Here is a 13,088-nt window from a genome sequence, read left to right on the forward strand (position 1 = left end):
ACTTAGGTGCTTAACAACCTGTTAAAAATACACCAGAATGCAGGAAATGGTATCTAATTCATTAAAAAACAATTCTGGGGGAGAGTCCCCAGACCTCCGCCAGTGTGTCCCCCCCACCACATTCAAAATGCTTCTGCCAGGTACAGGGTAACCCGATCGTTTCGGGTGTACAAACAGCCAAGTAATGATACGAAAACGAAACAGGATCTTTCGGCGTCACTAGAGCCAGCTGATACAGATGAAATCGCATTTTCTATTAACATTATCATCGACTAGTGATATTTATCACATGTTTTGTGATGAATTTCGCAAAGTCCATATAATTTTATATATACATTTTGTCATGGGTGGAGCGGGCGTCGAAATTGCAATTAATTGATCAAACTCTGCCTATGCATTTTTTGTTTAATTGTTTTGGCTAAGAAAGCAAACTTAATTTCTTGTTCTTATAATGTAAACGCGTGCAGACCGTTTCAGTTTGTAACAGGTGCTCGACAAGGATCATGCTTTTGGCTTTTTGTTGTCAGGACATAGGATGGACTTTTGCACTTGGGACAAATGCTATAAAAGATATTTGATCAAAGAAGAATATTTCAGTTGGATAACGGATTAAGCTTGCTTGGATTATATCATGCTTGGAGTGATATTATGCTTGGAGTGACTATTTAAACCAGTCAGGGTGATCTTACTCTTCGATGTGCAACTTGCTTGCAAGAAAAAGTGCTGGTGATTGATGCATGAACGCACTCTACGTAACTACTTAATCCCCTTTTTTGGATACTCACACATATGTGGAGAAGACTGTTTGCTGTATTTCTTAATTTTCACTCTGATAGGTCTTCGTTATATGTCCGTTTTAATGGCTAGAAGTGACCGGGGAGACTTGCTGTGCAGGCGGAACAGTAAACTCGAGTCTTTCCTCAAGAGGAGCACCGAGCGCCGCTTCTACGAGCGGATCCGCGCCTACGAGCCGTGCATCGTCATTTCGCCGAAAATCAGCAAGGTGTTTATGCACGCGGTGCTGAACGACGAGTCGGTCTACCTGGCCGAATTTCTACCTCGCACGCTCCAGCTTGCGGTCTGTTTCAGGCACGTCATTGACATCAGTTTGGTAAGACTGGGATGTAGGATCATTTATCTTTTTAAATGATCAGTCGGTTATTTTTAATTGCAAATTTTGGTGTTTAGCTCTCAGAAGCATCCCTGACAAAGTTGTCTGGCTGCAAGAATCCCACATATACAATAAATATGCGCTTAGTTCCTGACCTAATATTTTAATAAAAAAATCACGGGCTTATACGTTTAGCTGTTGCAGATGTTCTGTCCTGCAGTGCAGCATTAGTAGAACTGCACACCAAGAAAGTTGTAACTTGGTTTTTCCTAAATTTCTTAGATAATCAGATAACAAGCAGTTAATCAGAATTTAGGGGGTCTTTGCCTGTTTGTTTATCTACCTTCAGTAACTCCGACCTCAATAACGAGGAAAAACATGAATTAGCGTTACTACATTACCGCTTTGTAAAGATTTTGGTTTGTGAAGACAGCGTTCCTCAGATATCAGGTGATTTATATTGAAGACTAATTAGGAACGATGGTGAACGGTGTTCACCAGACAGATGTTAATTGAATAGTAGTTTCAGTTATTAAAGTGCTATGGGTGCTCTCATTAGGTTTGTTAGGTGACAGAATCTGTCCTCGGTCAGAGAATAATAACAATAATACTAATATTACTACTACTGCTACTACTACTACTGCTGCTGCTAATAATAATAATAATAATAATAATAATAATAATAATAATAATAATAATAATAATAGTAATAAGTCTCCTTGTTTAATCTGAGTGGACAGATGCATACCTTAGCAGTCTGTGGCTATTACAAGCTGCATGCAAAATTAATTGCTTTCTGTCATCATGCGGAAATGTCTAATTCCAGGTCAACGATCTACCGGATTTTCTCACTGGCCGCGAGCGTGAACACTCACAGCATATCCGTGTCGTCTACACCTCTGCAAAGCATCCTGGGAAAGGAGATGCAGGGCACCGGGGAGGCATCGGCAGGGCGGCTCCACGTGCTTCTCTTTTACTCCAGAAACACCAGTCCATCTCTCCTCATGCTGGTAAGATGCTAGTTGTCAGTAGGTGGAAGCCAGTACTGGGACAGCTTCGTGCTTCAAAGGAGACTTAAAGGGGGCATTTGCCAGCCTAGGACCTGTTATAAAGCCTGGAATAACACTAAAAATATTAAACATACTTTTTATAGGACCAGATAAATGCTATTATTCTATTAATGGGAGACTTTAACGTCAGTTGGGAGGATAATTTAAGTAGGAAAAGGGTCTAAAAAGTCTGTCATATCTTGGATCTATCTTAACTATAGTTAAAGGTCACAACATCCTCAGATTGTCCAGATCTTTTGCAGTAAACCAGAAGAGTTAGCAATTTTGTAATTTTGTACAATTTTGTAATTTTGTAACTAGTCTATCTGATCACGATTTTAACACTTGTTGCCAGGAAGTTCCTAAGAGAAATTTTTATATATATTCACAGCCTCCAAACAACCTGATTCAGGCCGGGTCCCTGGGGAGGGGGATGGGTGGGTGGGGACTGACCACGTTAAAAATACATTAAAAGATTGCAATGAACTTTTGCCTGGTGGAGACACTGAAGCAGACAGCACTATGTTATTAAGCACAATTATTAATTCAGTGGATGAATTTCAAAGAAAAGACAAAGTTAAGGATAATCAAAAAACAGCCTGCCATGGCAGATGCTATATGAGCATATGGAAACACAAATGAATGTGACTATTAAATGAAACAGGCCTTTAAAACAAGGTTTGGACTTGCTAAACGCAGTTTTGTGATGGTAAAAACAGTTATCAAAGAATTTAGAGAGCCTAGAGCCAAAGGTAACACTGAAGCCAAAGGTAACACCCAGTTCATCTGGAAACAAATAATAATAATAAATAAAACAAATAGATGAAGATTAAAAGCCATAAAAATAACCAGGACTAGAAACAGATACACAGCTGGCAGTGGATCTGACTCACATGGCAGAGGTACTGCGTGGGAACGCAAAAACTATTACATTAAAATATTTTCTCACCCTGACCTCTAAGGTGCCCCATAGTAATATATCATTAATCTTGAACAAAATGAGATGAGAACAGGTTTCTGGAGCTTTTGATTTTTATTGTTTTGAGTAGATCAAATGGGAAGGACAAAGTTTACATACATGGCACCTACTTGATATATCTTATCAATTATTTTGTACATGCGTAGTCGACGCGCAACGTTTCCGTAGACAAAAATTTGGGCTAAACGCGCACCGACCGCAGCCGTCCGCTACCAACCCCGGATGACGATATTTACGTCAAGTCCCCTCGTCGGCAACTGAAAGCACATGGGGAAAAGTGAAGTATGCATTGGCTTTAATGGTGTTCCGTCCATAATCCACTTTTATTCACATGTAGGCAGTGTGAATGCGCTACCTGTTAACGTCGGAGCTAAAATGAAAATCAACACTTTCGCCAGCCGCGATGCACACGCCGCGTATCCACCGTGTCCTGGGCATTAGAATCGTTATACAAACAGACACTAAAAACCTTAGACACGAAGCCTCTGGAGCACCATCATTGTGACATCTTAAAGGAAATACAATCTTTTAAGCTGGGTAAATGTAATCGAATGCAGCAGACTGTGCCTGTTTTTTGAAATATTAAACAGCATGAAGCCTCCTTTCTGTTCCTTTATTAAACCGATAACCTAGCAGAGCATCAACCGGAGGAGATTTACTCAGCATTAGTTCACAAAGTGGACAAAATTCTTTTTTAGTTTCAGCTCCACAGGATTGGAATACTCTACCGAAATATAAAAACAGTGCTACATGCCACTCTCTCCTCTCAGCTTAAAGGATTTGATTTTAAGTAATCAAACTTGCGTACGCTAGAACAGGGTCAAGCGTTGTTTTAATCTTGTTTTGTTATATATTTTTTTTGTATTTTATGGTTTTGTATTTTATTGTACTAACAGAGAGAATATTTTGATCTTTGTACGTGTCTTTTCTTACTCAAACTCAGGGATTATGGATGCAAACTAGCCTTTTGGCTAACTTATGCATATTTACATTATCAATGATAGGTATTGGGCCTGTCAGATAAACTAACAAACAAACAATCTCTACTGGAAATTACAGTAAAATCTTGTTGTGTTGGTTCCACAGGGTCTCATTCGTTTTCTGTCTTCGGCCTATTAAACAGGCTTGTGAGTGAAGGGTATGAAGTTACAAAAGGTTGGCTGTAACTGGAATCTGCTCATTAGCCAGATGTTATCCCCCCCTCTAATTCTGGTCCTGTCCCCTGCCTTCCACCAGGGGTCAGTAGCGTCCTGCCCTCTATGTGCTCTGCTTCTCCGGGGACCGCCATCTGGAAGCATGCCCCCTTGTCCACCAGGTAAAAAGCAGACATGCCTTCAGGGAATGCGTCAAAGTCGAGAGTGTGAAGGACGTACTTCCAAGTGTCTCATGTCCGTCTAACCGATGGTGATGATAACCACACTAAGACACGAATCAAGGGTTGAACACTTCTCTCTTTGTTCTTATGCTGAGCCACATGTCAGTTCTGGACAATTAAAGGCTTTCAAACAAACATTCAGATCCTCCGTTGAAGGAATAAGGTGTGATGACGATCATGGTCCCATTCGGAAGCCCTTAGCTCTGCCTGGCAGCTGGACCAGGAGGCATCATGATATGAGCAGCAGTAGTAGAATGAGGGCTTCTGAAGCAGAGGAAGCTGGATAATTGGTATTGGCCAAGCAGTAATGGCTCCCAGTTGGCTGTTTGGCTATTTCCTGCCGTCTTCCTCATCTCACCACATTGTGGGAGGAGCCTGGGATGACACTCGGATGGAATGTAAGTTCCTGATTTTTAGGGTCTTTCAGTAGGTGCTTAACAATCAAAGACATTATCTCAGAGTTGAAAATATTTTGGAATCTTAACCTACCATAAAGACTATTTAGAGCAGAGGTGGAAAGTTCAGGATCAGAAAGTACAAATCCAGACCAAGATTTTGTTTCAAGTGACTAGTTGAGTACAAAGAGTCACGTTCACTTGCTGAAGGGTCTCATTGGTGAACTCTATGGACCTGGGATTGAACCGGCGATATTCCGATCACAGGCACAGCATCCTGGCCTGCCGAGTCACACACTGCCCTATAAACATAATATACACAGCTCTGTTCTTATTTTTCTGTGTCTGACTGCTTGACCCTGCTGTGCAGGGGATGTGTGGAAGAATGTGGGACATGATGAAAGCAACGAGTGAATATCAGTTACCCTAAAAAACAGCAGTGATACCTGCTCTGAACCACTTTCTCACTTTCCTTTGTCATTCTCTTCTCATGGTTCAAAGAAGGGGGACAAAGGATCTTCTTTGGGGCTTGGTTTACAAGGTCACTCTTCCGGGATGATCTGGTCACAGGATCCAGGAGAGTCTAATTCACTGTTACGAAATCGATACCTGCAAGTCGGTGTTGAAAAAATGCTAGCCTTTTGCTTAGTGTGGTGACCAGTTTACCGACATTGGTGGTGAGAAAGGCAAAGGGTTATACACCGTGATGGGGGGGGCAGTCCTTTCAAGTTGAAATGTCAGGCTGCGACGTGAGCAGGACTGCTTAAGCCGGCCATGAACCTTTAATGTGACTCAGGGCGTCTCCAGGTTCTCAGCGAAGAAGACAGAGAGCTTCGGTTTCAGTTTGTCGAGTTTCAGAGACACCATTAGGGGGGTTCTGTGCTTCTTACAGTTCCAGGATTGTGAGGTCAGGCTCAGCGACCAGTGTCCTTTACGGGCTTCCCACTGCTTTGTCTCAAGGCAAGATCTACAAAAATAGATCTCACGCCGTTCGTGCTGCACCGTGAGTGTTTCTTTCCTTCCGGCGTGTAGAGCTCGCTTTCTGCCAGCCCGGGTTCATGTTGGCTGCTACGGATGACCAGCAAGTAAACCTTCCATTGGTTGCTAGGGTACGAGGCGAGGCGGAAACCTCTAAATAACCGTCTAATTAAAGGGTGCCTGGGTGGTGCGTCTATAGGAGTGGCTGAGACAGCTGTGTGTCTATGGATGCCCATGTATATATTACTTTGTGGGGACTAAATTCCAAAATCCATGTTATTTTGACCTTGTGGGGACATTTTTTTTCAGTCACCACGAGGGGAAAACTCTAGTATTTTGTTTGGCTACTTACTGTATGGGTAAGGTTAGAGCTGGGTAGGGATCAAGGTTGTCATTGTTGGGATTAGGGTTTTGCCCATAGAAATGAACGGACGGTCCCCACAAAGATACAACCTGTGTGTGTGTGTGATCAGATGGACATTATGGAAACTGACTGGACTCTTGAGTGATTTTGCTTGTTTGTTTTCTCATCTCCAGCATCTCTGCCACCTATATGAACAACTTCATTATTTTATAAATTGTAGTTTCTATAAATACAGAGCTAACCAAAGCGAAATAATTTCATAAAAAATTGCCAAGGTAAATGCACAGTCATGTTCACAACTGATGCTATCTATCCTGAAGCCTCGAAATCAGCCTACATGCTACTTATTATCAGTCGAAGCCAAAATGGTGAGGGTATGTATTGCACAGAGGGATGTCCTGCAGTGACATTGCTCGTAAAAAAGAACCCCATGAAGGCTTGACGTGAGAAAAGACCATGTGAAACTCACCTAGCCAAGGTAATTAAGCTCGTTCAATTAGTATGCACTTATTTGCATGGTTTCAGGTTTGGCCAAATTGCACCAGGGTGTGTGTTGGTGTAATTTAATTTGTCGGGATTTCTTTTTTTTGATTTCTTGAAAATCAGGGGGGTGTCTTCATTGTGGAATTAACACAGGCCATTTAATTGAAACTGAACTTTGGCTACTGCACTAATTGTACGCCACCTTCTCCACACACACTTGATGTAGCAAAGTCAGCTGCTTTCTCAGACATCGAGGATGCAGATGAAACTTGAATTATTCCATGAGTGTGGAAGCTGATCTTTTAAAAAGTGACATGTGCTCCTGTAGAGAGGTCTCTAAAGTGTCCAGATTAATTCACTGCTTACTAATGTTTTGCTCTTTGCTTAAATTCACGTTGGAGCTCAGATGGATGACTATGGCTTATACTGCCATGTGTGCAGATGTAAATCACAAAGCTTACACTCTATTGGATGTATTGTTCACAAAAGTCTGGTAAACAAAAAACGGCACAGCACTGTTGTCTACTACTGTTTGGTTCTAATTAATTGAACTGATTTATTAACCTCCTCCTGTCAACCTCCTGCAATCCACAACACAGCACAAAGCAACCTGAGTGTCACTTTGCAGTGTGCCGTGGTCCCTCTACTTGAAAACTTTGTGTTTTAACTTGTAAATATTGATATTTATGCGGCAATATAAAGCCTTACCATCCGTAACGTTTCACTTCATTATGCCTCTGTGTTATTAATCTAGGGTGGAGGTAGAGGAGCAGACGCCGAAGCCTACGTCCTCGCCTCCACTGGCTCACGGTTCCTTGGCACCCAGCATCCTGGACTCCGCTGAGACGCCGACCCACTCAGGCAGGGGTAGCCCAGACAGAAGGGCCTCGATCCTGGGCAAGCTGGCCGAGCGGACGATGGTGCAGGAGGGTGGGGAGAAGGAAGAATCAGCGAGGTCCGAGCTGCACCTCTATGCAGTGTCTCCATCCTCTCGGATATACCTGCACCTCCAGACCGCCTGGAACAGCTACGTCATCGTGAGCAGCTGCCTGTCATTTATGTCGAGTGTCAAGCGTTACGTAGAGTCACGTAGAAATTAATTGTCCGGTTGTTGCAGAGATCCACGCTCCTGTTGGACCCTCAGTTCAGAAAGAGATGCTGCGTTTCCTCTACCCTTCAGAACCGACGGCAGACCAGGTATTGCCATAATGTGGTGTGCGATTACATGTTGGCACTTGTCTGGGGCATTATCTACTCCCCCTTACCTGGCTCCCCAGTTGGGAACGCACCACCCATCTCTTTGGTCAGCTGAGCAGGGAGCTTCTACAGCAGGACCTCACCATGGAGATGCTGTACCTGCTGCTGCAGGAGCTCCACACGGCCGCGCATCGCAACCACGCCGTCCGCCGCCTCTTTTGGAGGGTGAGCTTCGGCGATATTCTGCCACCGCACCTCGTGGCGCCGCCGTCAGTCCTCCTTGGCCCTTCACTCCCATGATTCCATGCTCTTCTCCCTGCCAGTCAGAAGAGCTTTGCTCATTCCTAGTGAGGACGCTGGAGGACACACTTCAGAGCTGCTGGAAGACTGTAGGAGGTAGCAGAAAGATTCCCGTAGAGGACAGGCTACTGTGAGTGATGCTCGGAGTGACAGGGCGATGAAGGGGATCTGCATTGAGATGCTAAATTATTCTGAAAAACGGGAGAAAATTAAAAGAAGAAAGGTGTCTATATAGTGGCTTTGTCTTTTCAGAACACATTTGTAAAATGGAGACTGGCATGTATGGATTTGAATTCTTGTGATTGTGGCACAACAGCGCCCTCACCTGCCAGAATGTTTGAGATTTTACTTTACACGTATCCATTTTGCAGTATGTTCAGGTGAGCTTTGGGTAAAAAAACAAAACAACCCATATCTTGTGCCTACAAAGTCCAATCATGTCTTATCATACGACACACAGACTGTCGGCACTGCTGGCCCAGACCTTGGGTTTGATGTTCCGGGAGACGGAAATCGAACCAGCACGTCTCAACTTGCTGACTTCTAAAAGGTCTCATTGGTCTCCTGCTGGTCACATGCTCGAGGGCATGTGCTTCATTGGTTGGATTTTCTTAATAGATATTTTAGTTTTTATGACACTGGGGGCTCAAAATAAAACACAAATCCCTTTTGGGTAAATTTATGCCATTCATTATAATGTCATGTAATCTAGTGGCCTTTATGTAAGCTGTAAGGCAGAGTGACCTTGCAGGGGGAGAAATGCAGTTTTTCCATTTTTTTAACCTGACCCAGGGGTGCACTTACTGAAAGGCTGTTACTGGCGCTGGTCTGTGACCCAGGAATGGATCTCCAGGGACCGGCTGCAGACCCAGGGTGGCACTCTCAGCAGGCCAAGGCGAGTGTTGGCACTTGGCACAAGGGGTGTCATTGTCGTGATAATGCTGGGCCACAGTTTTGGGGGAGTGTCTTTTGGTTCCTCTCCCAACAGTAGGGCCCCTGTTTCTTACAAAGGGGTAATTCTGCTCTGTAGACCCCTTAGGAGCTGGGTGAAGGTCCATATTACTGAACCATGTTAATATATACAGTTGGAAGATAGTCATTGCCTTTATGTATTCATTAGGATTTAGAGCCCAGGTTAGCTTTCCCTCATTTTGTAACCCTGCCCCCTCTATAAATTTCTTCATTAACTTTGGCTTTAGACAAGAAGCAAACATCGACAAGACTCCTGATAGCAAATTTTCAGGATGGCCGTCCAGCTAAAATGTCCTTATTACTGTAAGGCTTGGCTAGCCGGTCATGTGATGCTGCATATTTCATGTCATGTGACCTTCAGCTGAAGGCCCTGCTGGCTGAATATCTGGATGCAGCTTCTGCACTGCTGTTTGAGGTGGTGTTGGTGGCCCAGCAGGTTAGTGAGTGACCCCCCCCCCCCCCCCCCGCCCCCCCCATAGTCGGACCTGGAACTTCACTCCCTGTCCACAAATCTGTCATTACTAATGCAGCCATGCTGCTCGTGCTGCTCTCCCACTCACCCAGGCTAATGCACACGGTGCCGAACCTCTTCTGTTCATTAGAAGGGCCATCCACAAACTATAAATTTCACATCGCCCACACATGACACATGGCAGCTATTTCACTGCTTTGTGTGTCCCGGTGTTGTCTAAGTATATATTTCGGAAACACCTAGGCAAAACAATTGTTTGGGAGCCTGCATGCAGAACAGAGGAGCCTTTCTTAAAGGTGCTCATGGGTGGATTATTTTACTCCTATGGCTTTGAGATGTGATCTGTGAGACGGTGACTAAACAGTGCTCTGTTTGTCCCTTCAGGCTAGCCATACCTCAGATCATGAGTGCTTCTTAACTGTGGGCTGGGTGCTGAAGACTCTACAGTCTCACCAGTCTGTGGTAAGTCTGTACACTTTACTGTGGCATCTTTTTAGTACTTCTGTCTTAGTTTTCCTTATACGCTGTCCACTTACTATCCACTGCAGATACCTTTTATTAGTTACGTGGCACAGCAGTTGGTTCTGGTACTTGCCCGGCCGGTTCTGAGCCCAGCCCAGGCTGTGTTGCTGTACCAGCGGTGCCGGGTACTCCTCGCCTGTTTGCAGTACAGCGTTGAACTGGGAAGCCACATCAGGACCCAGTACTGGGAGGAATTCAGGTCAGAGTGAAGCCGGGGTCACTGGCACACATTCTGCATGAAATTCCTGTTATTTACTATAAGGTGTTTGTTATTTGCAATTTCTTTATTTGTGATGTGTGATTGATTTCTTTGTGAAACTTCAGGTTCTTTCAGAGTCGATTGATGAGGCAGGTTCCTTAAGCTTAAGCAGTTTATTGAGACAGAATGAAGATGTTACAAACGGCCGGTTCAGTGTCTGCATCTCTCTCTGCCACCCCCTGAGGGAAGCGGGCCTTTTTCTATGGTCTTCTTACAGAGTCCTGGAGCCAGGGGGGGGGGGTCAGATGGCCTTGGTAAGAGTGAGTTGTATGAGAGGCAAAGAACTTGATATGAGGAAGCAAGTAGCAAGGGCAGGAAAAAAATATCAAATTACATATAAAAGCTATAAATGAATGAACTAAAGGAAAATAAACTGAAAAATGAACTAGGGAAATCCCAGTCCCCCTATGATTCTATGGAAAACAAAACACATTAAATCATCATGAATAACTGAATACAGTAAGTGAATGACTGATCAGGATATATTTGTAAAAAAACTCAGCACAAGGCCTTGGATGTACACTAGGTTCTAAAAACCAGGTGAGGTATCTTGCAAAAGGTAGCAAAAAAACCAAAATTAATCGATCATCATCGTCAGATTTGGCAACCGTGTTTACATGAACAGATTTGTATAGTCTACCAGAAAAGCAAAGTAAAAGCTTGACAGTCCACAATAGGTGCTTGAGATAATGAATTCTTCTTCAATGGGCTCTTACTAAAATTGCCATTATCGTAGGAAAACTGGCAAAAGAAATTGTGGAATTCTAATTCATATGTATTAAGAGGAGTGATATTATGTCATGTGCCTTGTTTATCCGTGTGTGTTACAAGCTTGCCTGATCAGATATGTCATCCACACATCACTCAGTGCCGATGCACAAACCCAGTCTGTGTTCTGTTACAGGTACTATGTGAAAGTGTCCCAGCTGGAGGATAAGCTGCCGTCTCATTACCGCATCAGCCAGCCCACAGTCAAGCTGCTCTCCCAGCTCCTGCACCTGGTCCTGCAGTAGCCCTGTGCTGCCCACACATATACACACACACACACACAGACACACACAGACGTTGGGGTACCTATGTAAATGGGGACCATCCATTCATTTCTATGGGGAAAAACCCTAATCCCAATCACTGCACCCTTAACCTCTACCCAGCCCTAACCTTAACCATAAGTAACCAACCAAAATACAAGACTTTTGGCATTTTTACTTTTTTGACTGCATTCACAGAGAACAGGTATTTGGTCCCCACAATGTAATATAAACTTAATACAGACAGACACACACACACACACACACAAAGGGGTTTAAAATGCTTAAACAGTGTTGTTCCTGCTGGGCCATTGTATTCTAATGACACTGAAATAATTATTTATGAGTAGCTGTAAGCCATTGCAGGACTTGGGAGCTGTGGTCTACCATAGTTAATATTTTCTTCAGTAAACTCGAAGGAACAAAGCTGTGTTCTGGGAGTATGTTGATTAGAAAGTGAATGGTCACTGAAAATATGCCGGCACCGGGTCCCGTTTCCACCCGGTTCTGCAGTCCACAGTTCCCCACCTCTGAATAAGTGTGTTGAAGCCAGTAGCACCATTGCAACATACCTAGAAAAAACAGCAGAGAGTTTAAGGTTGGCTTCCGTTTTTGATGTGTGTGTGACACATACGTCGGGGGGGGGAGAGTACCGCGGCGGCATGGTGGTTAGTGCTGTGACATCGCGCCTTTGGAACCCTTTGTGTGCCCTGTGATGGGTTGGTGCCCCATCCTGGGTTGTTTCCTGCCTTGTGCCTATAGGCTCCAGACCCTCCACAACTCTAACTAGGATAAGCAGTTTGAGAAAATGGATGGATGGAGGGAGGGAGTAGCAAGTCTCTGCATCTTGCCCTGCCCGTGGAAAGACAGATGAGGATGGAAAATCCTGATTGTTTGCCTCTTGACTGGATTGAACACACTTAGGACTTCTCTTGTTCTAGTTGATGGGTAGACATCTATATGCAAGCACTTTATTTGCACTTTAGGGGTCTTTACTAACAATGACGCCTATAAAGCACATCTGCAATACTTATATTGTAGTGATTATTCTAGAAATGACCTCAAGTTAAGCATGATCATCACTGGGTGTCAAGCAGGACGTTTTCCAATCAAGATGAACCTACGGATCACAGCTTTGGGAATAATGTAAATAAGATGATTGTTCTTTTTGGTCATAAAGCATTTGTCAAACTAGCAAAATACTGCAGGAATCGTTTGTAACAATTCTAAATGTTTGAAGAATGAAGAAGAGAATAACTTGAAGATCCACAGCAGTAATGAAATCCAGTGTATTGATTTTTTTAACCCAGTTTCAACTGATTTCACAGTCTTAATAGCATATAAATTCTCAACAGAAATAGAATAAATTCATATTCCTTGATTATTCTGTGTTGCAGTATTTTTCATTCTTCACATTTCCTGCAGCCAAAGGGTCTGACCTTAAAGTGTTGTGGAGTCAAAAAAGCAGTTTATCCATCTTTCTTTGCTTGTTTTACTGCGTTTATTATTGCATGCAGGGGTGGCATGGTGGTGCAGTGGTTAGCACTGTTGCCTCACACCTCTGGGACCCGGGTTCGAGTCTCCACCTGGGTCACATGTGT

General features: G+C 43.7%; 1 protein-coding gene across 1 annotated transcript; it reads left to right on the forward strand.

The window, feature by feature from the left end:
• Positions 1-238: 238 nt before the first annotated feature.
• On the forward strand, positions 239-12,996 carry c3h12orf56 (chromosome 3 C12orf56 homolog). The gene is made up of 13 exons (XM_049007076.1): positions 239-1,111; positions 1,938-2,121; positions 4,376-4,454; positions 7,489-7,771; positions 7,852-7,931; positions 8,012-8,156; positions 8,255-8,361; positions 8,692-8,781; positions 9,024-9,132; positions 9,571-9,639; positions 10,060-10,137; positions 10,224-10,396; positions 11,361-12,996. Exons 1-13 carry the CDS (start codon positions 734-736, stop codon positions 11,467-11,469), a joined length of 1,884 nt encoding a protein of 627 aa, XP_048863033.1. The 5' UTR covers positions 239-733; the 3' UTR covers positions 11,470-12,996.
• Positions 12,997-13,088: the final 92 nt, after the last annotated feature.

The sequence above is a fragment of the Brienomyrus brachyistius genome, chromosome 3 (assembly GCF_023856365.1).
Source record: "Brienomyrus brachyistius isolate T26 chromosome 3, BBRACH_0.4, whole genome shotgun sequence".
NCBI lineage: Eukaryota > Metazoa > Chordata > Actinopteri > Osteoglossiformes > Mormyridae > Brienomyrus > Brienomyrus brachyistius.